The sequence below is a fragment of the Harpegnathos saltator genome, unplaced genomic scaffold (assembly GCF_003227715.2).
Source record: "Harpegnathos saltator strain DR-91 unplaced genomic scaffold, Hsal_v8.6 scaffold83, whole genome shotgun sequence".
In the NCBI taxonomy this organism is placed as follows: domain Eukaryota; kingdom Metazoa; phylum Arthropoda; class Insecta; order Hymenoptera; family Formicidae; genus Harpegnathos; species Harpegnathos saltator.
Window position 1 is genome coordinate 1385235 of NW_020230682.1, and position 14189 is coordinate 1399423.

The window sequence follows — 14189 nt, forward strand, 5'->3', positions numbered from 1 at the left end:
TGACGTGCAAATTGCATCCAGACGACTCGAGATCGCACTTGTTGAAATATCGTACATGCGCCGGGACCGTTCCGCTTTCACGGAAGGGCTTTGTATTCGATCGCGCTGACGGAATCGAAATTAATTAAATGTAACGTGCCATAGAGCGTGACAAGTTCCTTGATCGTGCAACACCGCCGATGCGCTTGTTTATTATTTATGGTTAGTGAAAAATATTGTTGCCGTTACGTGTCGTTACGTTTTCCATAAAGGCAAGTAGATTGCGAACACGGCGGAAGGTGCTTTATTTTATTAAAAGAGTGTATATGGTTTTGTAAATATATCTGATAAAATAAAATGTTTTCATTAACATCCGACTGTGCGGCTACAACCGTGGCTAAACTTTTGCAATTTTAATTTCGCAAATTGCGTGATTCGTCGGCAGGCGAGTCGGAGTCTGCTCTCTCCTCTCGACGAGGATTCAACGAGACACAAGCGATGGAAGAAAACAAGTCGAGTCATTCTTTCGAGAGATGGTTAAATATTCCGGCCGAGTCTGGTAAGTTTGTTTTCCTCGGGTAAAACCGAAACGAGACCTACGCGTCTCGTTGCCCGTGAAGGATTCTAAACGCCAAGCACGAACGCACTGTGCACTAGCGCGTGCACTCACGACTACACTCACGACTACACTCGGTGTTCGTCTCGTTCAAGGAAAACGGAAGTCCCCGACGAACGTCACCGACCACATCCATGTCCGTGCGCTCGTTACGTGTCGCGTTTCACGAAAATAATATCGTTGGCCAAGTTGTCCTCTTGCCTCACAAAGCTGTGAACGTAATAGCCCTGCTTTTCCATCGCAGCGATCATGTACTTTGGACCCTTCGCATCGTGTATGTACTCCACGGAGAGAGCCTAAAAATACACCCACGTGTTTATACATATATATATTATATATATATATATATATATATATTGCGTCTTGCGTGCCATTAACGTTGGCACGGCGTCACGGTGAAAGGGCCGCGCGAGAGCACGCGCGCGGCGCGGGGATTCCAAATGCGTGCACACGTGCCTTTATATCCACCTCGTTAAACGGAATTGTCTCCAGTATCTCGATCTCGTTGCCCTCGACGTCGAGGCTCAAGTAATCGACCGTCTTGATTCCCAAGGCGGCGATGTAGAGTGTCAGTGGGAAGCACTGCACGTGAATGTGCTGGCCCGTGTACGCCACGTCGGCCGTGTTGGACGATATATCCCCCGTGGTGTTGTCGGCCACATGCAGACGCCCCAGGTTCCTCGCCATGAGAAAGGACGCCTGTAATTTACAACGAGAGCTCGTCACACCCCAGCGGCTGAGCTGCCGTTCAGACGAGAGGACGGTCTAACTATGCATGTCATAAACGACGAGTTCGAGTTACCGATACCGTGGCTCTCTTACCAGCAAGCCGGCGCTAACGATGACGAGTCGAATCATCGATTCCCTTACCAGCGTGGGGCTCTCCTTCGCGACGCTGAGGCAGGTCGGCGAGAGGTAAGCCCGTCTATTCTTCTGCAGCATCTTCGTGAAATTGATAGGGTCCGCCTCTATGAGAAGACCGGACCAGCCCCTGAACCGCTCCAAGTACAAGGTGTTGCTGCGCGTCTCGCCGTCGTACGCACCGCACTCTATGAAAAACCCATTTCGCTGTAGAGAGCAACCAGAACGGAATTGTCGCCGTTTATTAACTCGTACTCGTACAAGTCGTCGTCGTGTTGCAGCGGTCGATCCGGCGGCCGAATAGTGCGTTCTTTCTCGGCTACCCTTCTTTAACTCCTCGTGTGAGTACATTTGCCTACAACTGTTTTACTACCTTATCCTCGAAGATGTCGCGGATCGCGGCCGACTGTCCCATCGACGGGTCTTGGATGTCCGCTTCTTGAAGAACGTAAGACCTGTTCGAGTCGTGCTGCCACGTTAGCCAGTCCCGCCAAATGTCCGCCAATAGCCGACGAAACAGTCGCGGGCCCAGGGTGGACACGTTCCGCTCGTTGAACCATCTTTTACCTGAGCGATATTCCGTCAATTTAGCGGACATTCATTCCCCCCACCCCGCGTAGACGTTGAGCGCAAACAAATACCCTTGGACCTTTGGGACCCGCAACGCGCGCTGCGTCCGCCGCGTTAGCGCGTCCCGGTGCAACGCAATTTGCACGAGCGACGTCATTTACGCCCAGTAAGTAAAAAGTCATTACTACAATGTTATTATAACGATATTCAGTAACATCTAACGTTTTCAAATATGTCGTATCTAACGTTGTATGCAATATCATAATGAACAAACTTTGACCCCGATTTGGAGGTTTCGGTAATGTTGAATTCACAAATGTAAAGTTGTTATAAATAATGTTGCGCTAATAATTTTGCTAACATTTTGGTAATTTCTCAGTGCAAAAATTAAAAACTAATTATTGCTCTTTTTCTAGTAGAAACGATTCTTAAAGTTGTTATGCTGGTTTTACTTGAAACTTAGTTAGTACTTTATTTGATACCATGTCACATCACATTTGAAAAATTCACACTTGGTACTGATGGGACCGGAATTCCGAGACATCCGAAAGGCCTCTGGATTGCAAGTCCATCACTTTAACACTACACCAATTCTTCACTTTATATAAATGTGTTTACTCCGGGTATAATTTCGAAGTTTCAGTAATGTTTAAATGAGAATGTTATAATGTTGCAAATCTAATATCAAATTATAAACATTTTTTAACTGTTGCATTAACATCAAATAAATGTAAAAATAATATTAAAAAAATATTTGCTATAATGTTTTATAAAATGTTTTAACAACATGTAGAAAAATCATATTGCAAAATAATAGTTTTTAAATATATATATATAATATTATTCAAGAAATGTTCAAAATTTCACGTAAAATCAACATTTCTAAACATTAATTTCATGTTCCTTGCTTACTGGGCGGCAACAAACGGAGGGCAACGGGAGAAAAAAGCAGCACCGCCCATTATTCGTCGTCAAATGAGCGGCAGCCTCCGATAAAAAGTATCGCTCAATTAGAGCCACTTACCGTCGGAGAGGTTGTACCACTTGCGCAATACTGTAAATAATAACGAGATGGGGGCTGTTATATTCACTTTTCCATGACGCGCAGGAAAACAGTAAGAGAAACAGATCGGCTACAGGAGTGCTCACCTTCTCGGTAGAGATCTCCGGGCACGTCGTCCAGGTACGTGTCACGGCTCGTCGCGCTCGTCTCGCTCACGGTCGAGACTCTGACGAGCGTAGCCGCGAGAATAACACACGAAACGAAGGCGATTAAAAGGGGCCACCTGCGGCGCCAGCACGCGTTCGCGCGAAGCAACGCGCACACGCGCTGCCGGGAGCGCGCGACGCCGACGGCGCTCCGCCTCGCGACCAACATCCCGAATTGAATTTGCTAATTGCGAAACAAGGCGAGACACTGGCGGCACATCGTCACGCGATGATTAACGCTGCTCGGACAAGTGCGACGTGCAGACGCGAAAACGGGACATTCGGCGGACTGGCGCTTTTAGCGGAAAAGTACCCGGAGTTGTTACCCGGAATACCATTAGCCTCACTCGCGACGGCTGCGTTCAAATCCGCGCGCGCGCTCACGTGACGAGGGGCGAAGATCGAGCTTCAAATCTCCGAGCGGATCACGCGTGGACTCTCCGCTGGCGGCCTGCTTGCCATCCCGCGAACTGTCTCCGGTACGTCTTACAATTAGCGATAACGCCAAGTAAAGCACGCTGCGCTCGTCCGGCTGATGAAGTCCGCTCACCCTTCGCTTCTGCGCCGTCCATTGGAAACGGAGCCCCGATCGTCCAGGCGACCGACGGCGATCGCCGTCTTATCACGTTGCACACACGGGAGATTCTCTTCGCGATAGCGCGGCGGTATGCAACGCGCGATGCAAGACAAATCTGGCGAAGCGGGCGGAACGGCGGCGAGGATGTAAATTTAGCACGGCTCGCGGCAGCGAAAGCGAGCGAGCGAACGAACGAAGCCAGCGCCGTTCACTGCCGACCGCGAGTATCATATGGTCACCGACATCAAACTCAAAGACACTCCTCGAATGTGTTGATGATCGTGTAGGCGCGCGAGTGTGTCTGTTTCGAGCGCTCATATACACGGTGTCCGGCGACAAATGCAGCGACTTTGATTTCTCCTCGCATACGATACTCGAAATTTTTTACCTCCGATCACTTGCTCGCACTTCCACACGCTCATCTTCCCACCTCTCCACCCCGCTCCTCACCGGCACTGTATCACGGATAAGCCGTGACGTGTCGGTTGGAACTTGACACGAACCATTCCGTAATCGAACCCGTCGCACTCTGTGCCTCTCCCTCTCTCTCTCTTTTTTTCTGGCAGCACTCTCGCGATTGTGTATTTTTATCGAGCTGACGTTGAATTTGAAGCCTTTTGTCAAAACTGGTGAAGATTCTGTTGGAGTCACCTTGTGCGCACTCGCGGATGTGTGTACCACGTCGCTAACAGTTATGGAAACCACATGGCTCGCTCGCTCCTACGCAACACACACGAGTGCGCGCGCGTGTGTGTGTGTATGTGTGTGTGTGTGTGTCGCGAAGATTGCTTCCCTCTACGCATCTTGATAAAATACGTTGGCACACATGTGTTATTAAGCGGACATCATTACCGACATTAAGCGACGACGTGTGGTATTTGTTAAAAGCCATAGCAACACGACGGTCATTTATTTCTTTACGTAAGAAAGCGCGCGTAATTGCGTGCGCAGTGCGCCGTAATGACAGATGAGCCCGATATACTATCTTGTCTAATTTATACTGCGATATCCCCTCTCGGGGAAACGGCGATACCAGCGATGTAACAGCCGCGGAAAATTGTCAGGCAACATGTTCAACGGTATTTTTGCAAATGAATTCGCCATTATGCATATTATCGTGGCTCCGTTTATAAATGAGTTTGTAAATGAGTCTCATTAAAAAGTCGAACGACAAAATCCAAAAAGCACATGACGTCCTTAGGATTATTCTGAATATGTCCTAGAACGTCCTGGGACCAGGTGGGGACATTGTTATATCCACGGATCATCCTGAGGATGTCCAAAGGACGTCCTTGTGCTGTTTGGGACCACTTTTTATTTGTTGTAAAAATTAATAAATAGCCGTAACATTAGTATGGCGTGCAACTTATGTTTTAAAGAATCTTTTCTCATGAATTTTGTTATATTACTTTTCCACCTGATTATTGATTTTTACAGCAAATAAAAAGTAGTCGGACTATTTTACAAATTTTTTGAATCCATCACAAGTGTCGTTTTATAGATATATCTTTTCATTTAGTCGAGATTTGCAAGAATTGTTTGCAAATGTTCTCGTTTCTGACGCCTTTACACAAAGATAGTTGAAGCAACTACTCCGACAATACTACAACAATACTACTTTAAGAACCTAAGAAATGGCCACGCAATGTCCTATGTAAATCCTTAAGTCGTCCGAAAGAATATCCGCAGGACGTCCGATAGGACATCCTTAGGATAACCGAGGGACCAAAAAAAACGGCTATCATTTGTTCTTCCTCCGGACATCCTCAGGATCTCCCGGAATATTATTCGGATGTCCTCAGGATATCCGTAAAGTCTGTCCTGGACGTCCTGAGGATGTCCTTTTGCTATCTGGGCTATCTGCATCTTTCAAACCGATTCGTGAAACGAACGCGTTCGATCTCTCAAGAAGCAACAGCTTGGGGATGCCGATTTTAAATCGATTTAATCGAAGATCGATTAATCGAAGCCTAAAAGATCGATTTTCTGGAACTGAATCGATTCAAGGATCGATCTGTAAATTCTGAAAATCGCCATCACGATTTTTTCAGTTTCTACTAGTAATATAGTTTTTTTTTTAATTCTTTTTAGCTGTAATATTTGAACTCACTTAATGGCTGCACGATGCACATTACGTTGCCTTCAGGCCGATGTTCCATGGGCGAAAATTTTCAGCGGAACGGAACGTGCGAACCAATCACAGCCACTTCATATAACAGTATATATATTATATACATATGTATATTACAACAGTATATATATTATATACATATGTATATGCATATAATAGTAAATGTGATTTCTTATTTAATAACGTTTAAAAACCCTTGATTGATATTTAATCAAACTAATTAAATTCTTAGCATAAAGGTTTAAAGATCTTTTTCTATCTTGCAGTGGCCACACACAACACAACCAAAAGAATACCATCCGTTTAATTTCTTTAATTCATGTTAAACTTTATATGAATTACACGAGGTCTACTTTAGAGTGTAGAAGTTTGACAGATAGTATATATATATTTTAACACTATCATTGCCATTCACGTGATATCGCGTGTTGTAGCCCCTCATCAAACGGCCGTTCACGCGATTGTTTTTTATTATGAGTGACAAACCAGGACCCTCGAAAAGACTCAGTTCAATGCCAGTTCAATCGTGCAAAAAAACGACTAAAAATAAATAAAAGAAAAAATAACTTTGGCCACCACACGAAATTCAAATTTTCAGTTTGGCAATGAACGTGTTAATGAGTGGTTCACTTTACCGATACAAATGCATACCGATTCAAAGCGATTTTCTGAAATCGATTCTTTACAAACCGATTTTTTAAAGATCGATCTTTTTCTTCGTGATTCGAATCGATCTTTAAATCGATCTGTTTGAAAAAAAATCGGATCCCTATTCTCAAGAAGCAACAGCTCTTTTGCGCGTCTCGCAAAAGTTGCACCGCGCCCGCCATCTGGCGTTGAGCGCAGGTAACTCGTCGAAACATCGCAGCTGTTTTACCGTCAGCCGGAAGGAAAGGGGACCGCTTTTCATGTATTTTTTCGAACACGAAGGGACACGCGCGCACGAGACGATTGTAATCTGACCTTATCACGTAAAAGTTTTCGCCACACGCCGGATTTTTGTCGCGCGAATTTTGATACCGGCCGAACATACCGGCGAGATAGAAAACAGCCATTATCTCTCGCGTTATCTGCGAGCTTCAGCCGTCTCATTGCTTCTTCTTCTTCGGTCAATGTCGGGGAGCAAACGTCATCGTTTTCGGTGCGGCAGCGGCTGCGATGATCACATGATTTTTGACGTTTAGTAGCGCTGCCACACCATCGTCGTTCCCAACATGGCCGCGACGGAATGCGAAGCAACGGAGGACAGCTCGACGGACCTGTTGAACAACGCGGTGTTCTCCGACGAGGCTGTCAACGCGATCGAGAAGCACGAGAGCTCGAGCATTCCGTTGCAGACACCATGGACCTTCTGGCTAGACAAGTGAGAAAGGGGCAAAGAGAGGGGGAGAAGGTCGGACGGAGAGAATAATCTTTCAATCCGTAACACTTCTCGCTAAATATATGTCGTACCAGTCGAGGTTCTTATCTCTATCTTGCTCCGTCAAATATCGCGTCGTAAACTCGTCGCCCGATATAGCCGTACAGCTAAGCTTTGTACGACGAGACCTCTGATCCCGCTTTGCTCCGGGACGACCGGGCGAAATAATCGTAACGCGTAATTTAACAACCGTCTTTGCGAATACCTCTTTGTGTGCTTTCGCAACTTTGTTTTTATAGCGCAAAAAGCAAACTCCTTTGCACGTTTTTGTCTGTCAGCATTATGCGGCACCAGTATCTCAGTTGATAATGCTTGGTGCTATTTATTGGTAATTGTTTAGAAAAGAGAAAATTGCTCAATCAACAGAGCTGTTCCTGGCACAACCACCGAAGAGTACAAAGCCAACCTGCAGAAAATCTACACGGTGGATACTGTGCAGAACTTCTGGGCAGTCTTCAACAACATACCAAATGCCGGGGACATGCAGGTACGGTACAGCTATATCGTACTTCCTGCTTATATGATTGTATCATGTATTAATTGTATCGTACTTTATTATGCTATACTATTGTACTCAATTTTCATCACCAGGTCAAATATAGTTACCACTTAATGAGAGATGAGAGATATCCCCTGTGGGAAGACAAGCTGAATCAAAGGGGTGGCACCTGGAGGCTAAAGTGCCACAAGTCTGACACCGTGAGTACCGCGAGTAAAAATGTCAAGACAGGTGATCAATATCTAAAACCATCCCTTTTAGGAGCAAGTGTGGAAGGAAGTGGTGCTAGCAGCGATTGGAGAGCAATTCACTAAGCATGTTGCACCGGACGATGAAGTTTGCGGGGTGACTGTCTCCATTCGCGACAGGGAAGATCTCATTCAGGTACGTGCGCTGCAAAATTAGGGAATGACCCACCCAAAGACGCGCGAATATAGAACGGGGTGGAGCTAAATCTCGTTTGTTTTCAGATTTGGAACATAAACGCCGATCTAGAGTCAAAGGCCACGGTTGTACAGAAAGTCCACGCCCTAGTGCCTAATGTAACTTTTCTGGGAGATTTTTACAAACGTGAGTGTCTCTCTCTCTCTCTCTCTCTCTCTCTCTATCTATCTCTCTCTCTCTCTCTCTCTCTCTCTCTATCTATCTCTCTCTCTCTCTATCTATCTCTCTCTCTCTCTCTATCTATCTCTCTCTCTCTCTCTCTATCTCTCTCTCTCTCGGTATGTTATCGTTAGATGTGTAGGAAATAAAAGAAAATAAAGTGAGACATGATATATTGCCTATTATCTTGCAGCTCATCAGTCTCACCACGCGTACGGGAGACGTTAAATGTATACAACAGCGCTGTGATGATGACGATGAAGATAACGGGATATATATACACATACAAGATTTATTATACAAGATTGCGCGGCAATAACGAACGCGTAACACGTTGTGCTATCCGCAAATAGATATTCGCACCATTGTAATAAAATGTCGAAGAAAGTCTGCTTTCGTTAAGACCAAGGCGCAACGAGACGCGCTCGAGGATACCATTGCGTTTGTTACAAGTTGAACGCGCGCGTGCGTTATTTAAAGCGTTGTTTATATACTCGCCGAGTTCGATTATATATATTTTAGAAACGAAGATCGCTGTTGTGTGTAAGACGCTGTTTTATCCGATGTGAAATATATTTTTATATTTACCACATTCGCGCGCGCGTGTCCTCGCATCTTTATTTCCTCGAACCTTCCCCACCCGTCGCCAGCTGTGCGAAACCCACGTAAAATGCGGGATGATGCATCGAATCGTGCGGAATGCCGGCGAAATTCTCGCAGTAGCGTGTGCTACGTTCGCACTTTGCAAACTGGTATCCTCTTCACCCGCACGCTATAGTCGAGGGAGAACATCCGCTTGGAAGAGAAAAACACGTCTAGCGCCTGCCGCCTGTCGGAATATATCAACGACACGTCAAACGCGGCGTTTAAATCCCGTCGCGGCAATAAACACGAAAACCGCAGGAGCTGGACACTCGGAGGAGAAACGCCGGCCCTGAATCTGAAGTAAATTCGAACGAGTGCGTGCGCCTAAAATTCCTCTCGCGGTCGATTGGAGGCCGGCTGACAACACGTTTCAGAGATTCCTTCGAGCACACGCCGAAAAGCAGAGAGAGAGAGAGAGAGAGAGAGAGAGAGAGAGAGAGAGAGAAGAGGACACGATCGACTGGTCGATCATTTCCCTTTGAAGCCGGTAATGTCGTCCGACTATTCGGCGCCGAGTTAACATTTTACGGCTCCTCGATATTATTCATTGACGTCAACAGGATGAGGATGCCACGGGGTGCGAGTTATTCCGAGAGCCGGTGCCTGCTCTTAAATCAGACTTAAATTATGCCTGGGCTCGCGCCTCGCGACGTTTACATCGGGTATCGACAGGACGTCACGGCAAAAACATCATTGGAATCCGATCATTTGTGCAAATTCGACACGCCGCGAGTTACGTGCGTGCTTTGTCTCCTCTGTCGCTGAGTTGACTTTCGCAATCTGTAAGAGAAAAAGAGCGAGAGAAGAGACACTTGTCGGAAGGGGGAGGAAGAGGAGGAGAGAATTAGCGCAGGCCGTGCTGCGCCGCCGCCGGCAGAAGGCCGTGGACACGACGCTGGCGGCGCAGAATCGAAATAAACATTTTTGTTTTTGCCGGTCAAATGAATTCCGCAATCGTCGCCTCGGCGTCAGACTAATCTAGCACGCGTCGCTCATTGTAATTCAGCCTACCGTCTGACCAGCGTCGCCGGTCCAGCCTGTGCCGCGGTCTCCGGCTGGAACGTCCGAGGAGATGGGATTTCCTGATTGCGGAATGGCGCCGCGGCGCGGACGGGACAACGCGTGGGATTCGCGTCTGTGTGTGTTTTGATATTTATGTATGCTTGCGACGCCAACAGAGAAAGAGAGAGAGAGAGAGAGAGAGAGAGAGAGAGAGAGAGAGAGAGAGACGTACTATTACATTATAAAAACTCACGTCGAGACCCTCTTCGCACTTATTCGCGCCGTTCCGAGGAGAGCCAGAGGCCTTGTATTAAAAAAAAATCCCCGACGACCCCGACGACGGGCGAGGGAGAGGGAGGTTTCGGCAATTGAAGGATCAATCGGACGGTAATAAAGTCGCGCTCCCGCGCGAGTCCCGCTAAAATACGGATCGAGGAATTCGCTATCCGTTATCGCTGACGAGTCGAGTTTTATCCTCGTTTCATGGAGGCGCGATTAATATGTCCTCCTCGCTGTCGGGGACGGCGCAGCCTGCGAGCGAGTGAGCGAGCGAGCTTGATTTATGCGACGGTATTTAGGAACGGCCTTCAGAGGACGAGTGGCGTATTATTTTTACAAAGAAATAAATACGCTCGCGGGGCGGGACGCGGCACCTTACTTCACAATTCGTCCCTCCCCCTCTCGCCGTCCCCCAATAAATTATCATTCCATTTCGACGCGCTGATCTCGCGGAATTCCCTATCCACGCTCCGCCGGCCATTAATCAGTCGTAACATTGTTCTTCGCGCATTCCTCCGAGCGCGCGGCGCGCGACTCCACCGTCCGTTCGCGAAAGCCTGCCACCGTAATTTCGTCTCGGCCGTCCTCGTGTTATTTAACATCTGCGAATTACGACCGTAATTACACGCACGCACACACACACACACACATACACACACACACACACAACCGTCGACCATCCGGAACTCGCGCTCCTTTATTCCACTTTTTTTTTTTTAATCGTTGTCCTCGACGTAAATTACGCCGCCTGCTCGCCCAAGGTCGAGCCAATGCTGATGTCCGGCGAGTTTTCAGGAAATCGTAAACGCCGTAACGCTTTCCCGCGCGGTGAGGCAGCATTGTCGCGTCGCGTCGCGTCGCGTCGCGTCACTCGTCATTGGGTTCACGGTGCGACGACCCGGCAAATTACGCAGGAATTCGCGTTTGGTTGCCCCCGCACGTGGACTCCCGCATTCCGCGCGAGAGCTGAGAAACCATGTCCGCCCGAAACTGGAATTCCATCCCGCTGTTCCTTTTTTCGTCTCTCCTTTTTTCTCTTTCCTCTCTCTCTCTCTCCCTCTCTCTCTCTCTCTCTCTCTCTCTCTCTCTCTCGCTCTTTCTCTCTGCGATTTGCGTCAAGGCGCAGCGATTTCACTCGGTCTTCGTGTTTGAATGACGCCGGATCATCGATCAGCTCGAGTCCGGGAAACCCTGGCTATCCGGTAACGATTGCGTCGACCGGAACGCTGCACGCGCAGTTTGCGAGCGTCTGAGCTGCGCAAACAGAGACCAGCGGGAAACGCGCGGAAATCTCTCGACTTTTAAAGCGAAAGTATACGGGAGAGACATTCTTGTCGTTTCGGTCTTTAAATTTGGCCATTTAAAGACATTCAACATGCACCGTGTATACATATACATTGAAAATATCTTGTCGCTGTTTAGCATTGAGCTACCAAGCGACCAGCTTGAAATTTTTCACAAAAATTACTCAAATTTACACAACGACGCCAAGTGGTTTGCCAAGTCAATCGCCAATGTTGGAGACTAATAAAACAATAAAAATGTCCCGGGTGAAATTAATCTCGATCAAAAGGCGAGGGCGACATTATCGCTGCTCTCCGCGATTAGAATATTAATTGTGCTTTATGCGCGCTCGCAACGCCCTAATAAAGCTCGTGCGAATCAGGAAGCGATTTTCATTCTCTCGCTCGCGACCGCGCGTGCACTTCCGCTTTCTCGTCCTCCTGCCGTTGGTCCCGTTGCGACCGATGGACGGCGGATTCGTTGTTGCGCGGAAAAATCAGCGTTGCGAATCGCGCGATACCGTAGCGTCCGAGAGATGCGTCGAATCCTCGGGCCTCGGTTACCGCGGTTAAAGTTGCATGATGCAACCGTTGCGGTGCGGTCGATCCGATCAATCCGGAAAGATTGCAAGCGGGTTCTAATCGCAGCCTCGAGTTGAGGTTTCGGCATTTTTTCCGTTCCCACCGTTCTCGATCATTTTCCCTCTCTTTCCCTCTCTCTCTCTCTCTCTCTTTCTTTCTCCAGACAAGTTCCTCCAAGTAAGTTTTCCTTAAATATCTCAAAAAATATTGGACAAGTAAAACGATGCTTCAGACAAGAGTCGTTCAAATTTATTGGTAAAAAGAGATGATGCAACAAAAAATGGGGATTTCCATCTAAGATTTTTAAGTGGACCTTGAGATCACCTTCATAACTGCTCTCAAAGCCAAACGAGTATCGCCGTTTGATGCAATTATCGAAACCCTACACCTTTTGTCCGAAACATTTTCGTCCATCGCGCTCAGTTTTCGAGATATTCGATCTGTTACGTTTGAAATTTAACACCGTATATATAACGTTACAATTTGTGCAGGTTCTGCCATTTTATTTGTACAGCTTGCCGGTATCGTAAGTTTTCTGTAAATTTTCCTGCAAATAAATAAATAAATAAATGTAAAAAAGACGCCAAGTATGTTTCCTCCCCCTCCCCCCAAAGGAACATTTTTCATTCAACTGCTGTTACAGAAAGTTGCAAGAGAGAAATACTCGAAAAGAATCGCGATAAATGAAACGTCGCGAAGAGATGGAAAACACACTTGGCGAGATTTTCATCCTCCACGACGCAGGGCTTTCCTCGGTAAATAATTATGTAAACAATTCGCCGCGTGCGTAGCAGCGAGCGATGACGAAAGCCCGGCTTCATCGGATTTCCAGCGCGACTCTTCCGGTTACCACGAGCTTCGGCCGCCGAGAGAACGAAGGGAGAATCCGTATCGTCGGGCATTCGCGTGCGAACCATTTTTTTTACGTAATGATCCGTGAAATTCTGCGCCGTCGATCCTGCGCCATGACGTAATTAATATCGTTAAACCGAGGCGAGGCGCGAGGAGGGGTCCTTTCTCCGGGCGTGGGGACGGTACCGTTAGAGGGATGCGCGACGCGAACGCGCGTGGAATTCGCTTAATCACGCCTTCGGCGCCGATTTGGGAATTCCTCGGCACGATAAATCGCTGGGAATCTCACTCGAGAGTAATCAGGGATAACGGTCCCGTCGAGTGCGCGCGCGGCAGGATCCGACTGAGGATCCACGTCTTCGCTTCAACGGAATTATCAATTATTTTCTACCTCGTTGCGAGCCGATCGACGGCGAGTCTTCCGTCGCAGAGCGGAACCGCGCTTGCTCGATCGTGACTCTGTTAATTGGCCATCGGCCAATTAACACGCGCCGTCAGCGCGCGTCGGTGTCCCTTGACCTCACGCTTGCGCAGCGCGCAAAGTCAGAGCGGCTAAAGGATAAGGACAAAGCGCGACAAGAATAAAAAAGGGAAAAGAAAGAAAGATCGAAGTGGCCGATCGTCACGACGGATATCCTTCCACGCCGATCATGTCGAACACACGAGCGAGGGAACACCGAGCGCGCGTGTAGCGAAACGACATCGAGGTCGGCCATGCGTGCGTTTAATTGAATTGGAAAGCAGAATGACACAATCCGAGCGCGACGCGCGCGGTGTGAATCGTTTCTTGTCCATATTTGCCGCGCGATGTCAGAATCGATCGATTCCCGCGCGAGCGTAGCTTTGCGACGAGCGCATTTTTAAGCGGACGCACAGTGGGACGTTTGGCCTGAAAAGATGGCCAAAAGTCAATTTTCTTAAAATTATTCCTGCTCTATATGAATGACTGTCTTGGTCTGTGGAATAATGGGCCGCTGTGCTTTTGTTTATCCACGATGACATGAAGTGGTTTGGTTAGTCGGAATTTCGACATTATTCATATTGCACGCATCAATTGTCAGTGCTTTATAATATACGATCT

General features: G+C 47.5%; 2 protein-coding genes across 3 annotated transcripts; one reads left to right on the forward strand and one right to left on the reverse strand.

Annotated features, from left to right (window-relative positions):
* Positions 1 to 327: 327 nt before the first annotated feature.
* On the reverse strand, positions 328 to 4348 carry LOC105180701 (uncharacterized). Of its 2 annotated transcripts, none has more exons than XM_011136944.3 (6): positions 3176 to 4348; positions 3051 to 3080; positions 1830 to 2023; positions 1466 to 1663; positions 1064 to 1294; positions 328 to 891 (listed from the first exon to the last, which is right to left on the reverse strand). In XM_011136944.3, exons 1-6 carry the CDS (start codon positions 3402 to 3404, stop codon positions 745 to 747), a joined length of 1029 nt encoding a protein of 342 aa, XP_011135246.1. In that variant the 5' UTR covers positions 3405 to 4348; the 3' UTR covers positions 328 to 744. The 2 variants fall into 2 exon arrangements, with proteins under 2 accessions (XP_011135246.1, XP_011135245.1); XM_011136943.3 differs by having other exon boundaries at positions 1052 to 1294.
* Positions 4349 to 7070: 2722 nt separating this feature from the next.
* Positions 7071 to 9057, forward strand: LOC105180700 (eukaryotic translation initiation factor 4E type 3). Its single transcript, XM_011136942.3, has 6 exons — positions 7071 to 7306; positions 7730 to 7850; positions 7955 to 8062; positions 8124 to 8246; positions 8333 to 8432; positions 8659 to 9057. The coding sequence occupies exons 1-6, from the start codon at positions 7158 to 7160 to the stop codon at positions 8691 to 8693; spliced, it is 636 nt and encodes a 211-aa protein (XP_011135244.1). The 5' UTR covers positions 7071 to 7157; the 3' UTR covers positions 8694 to 9057.
* Positions 9058 to 14189: the final 5132 nt, after the last annotated feature.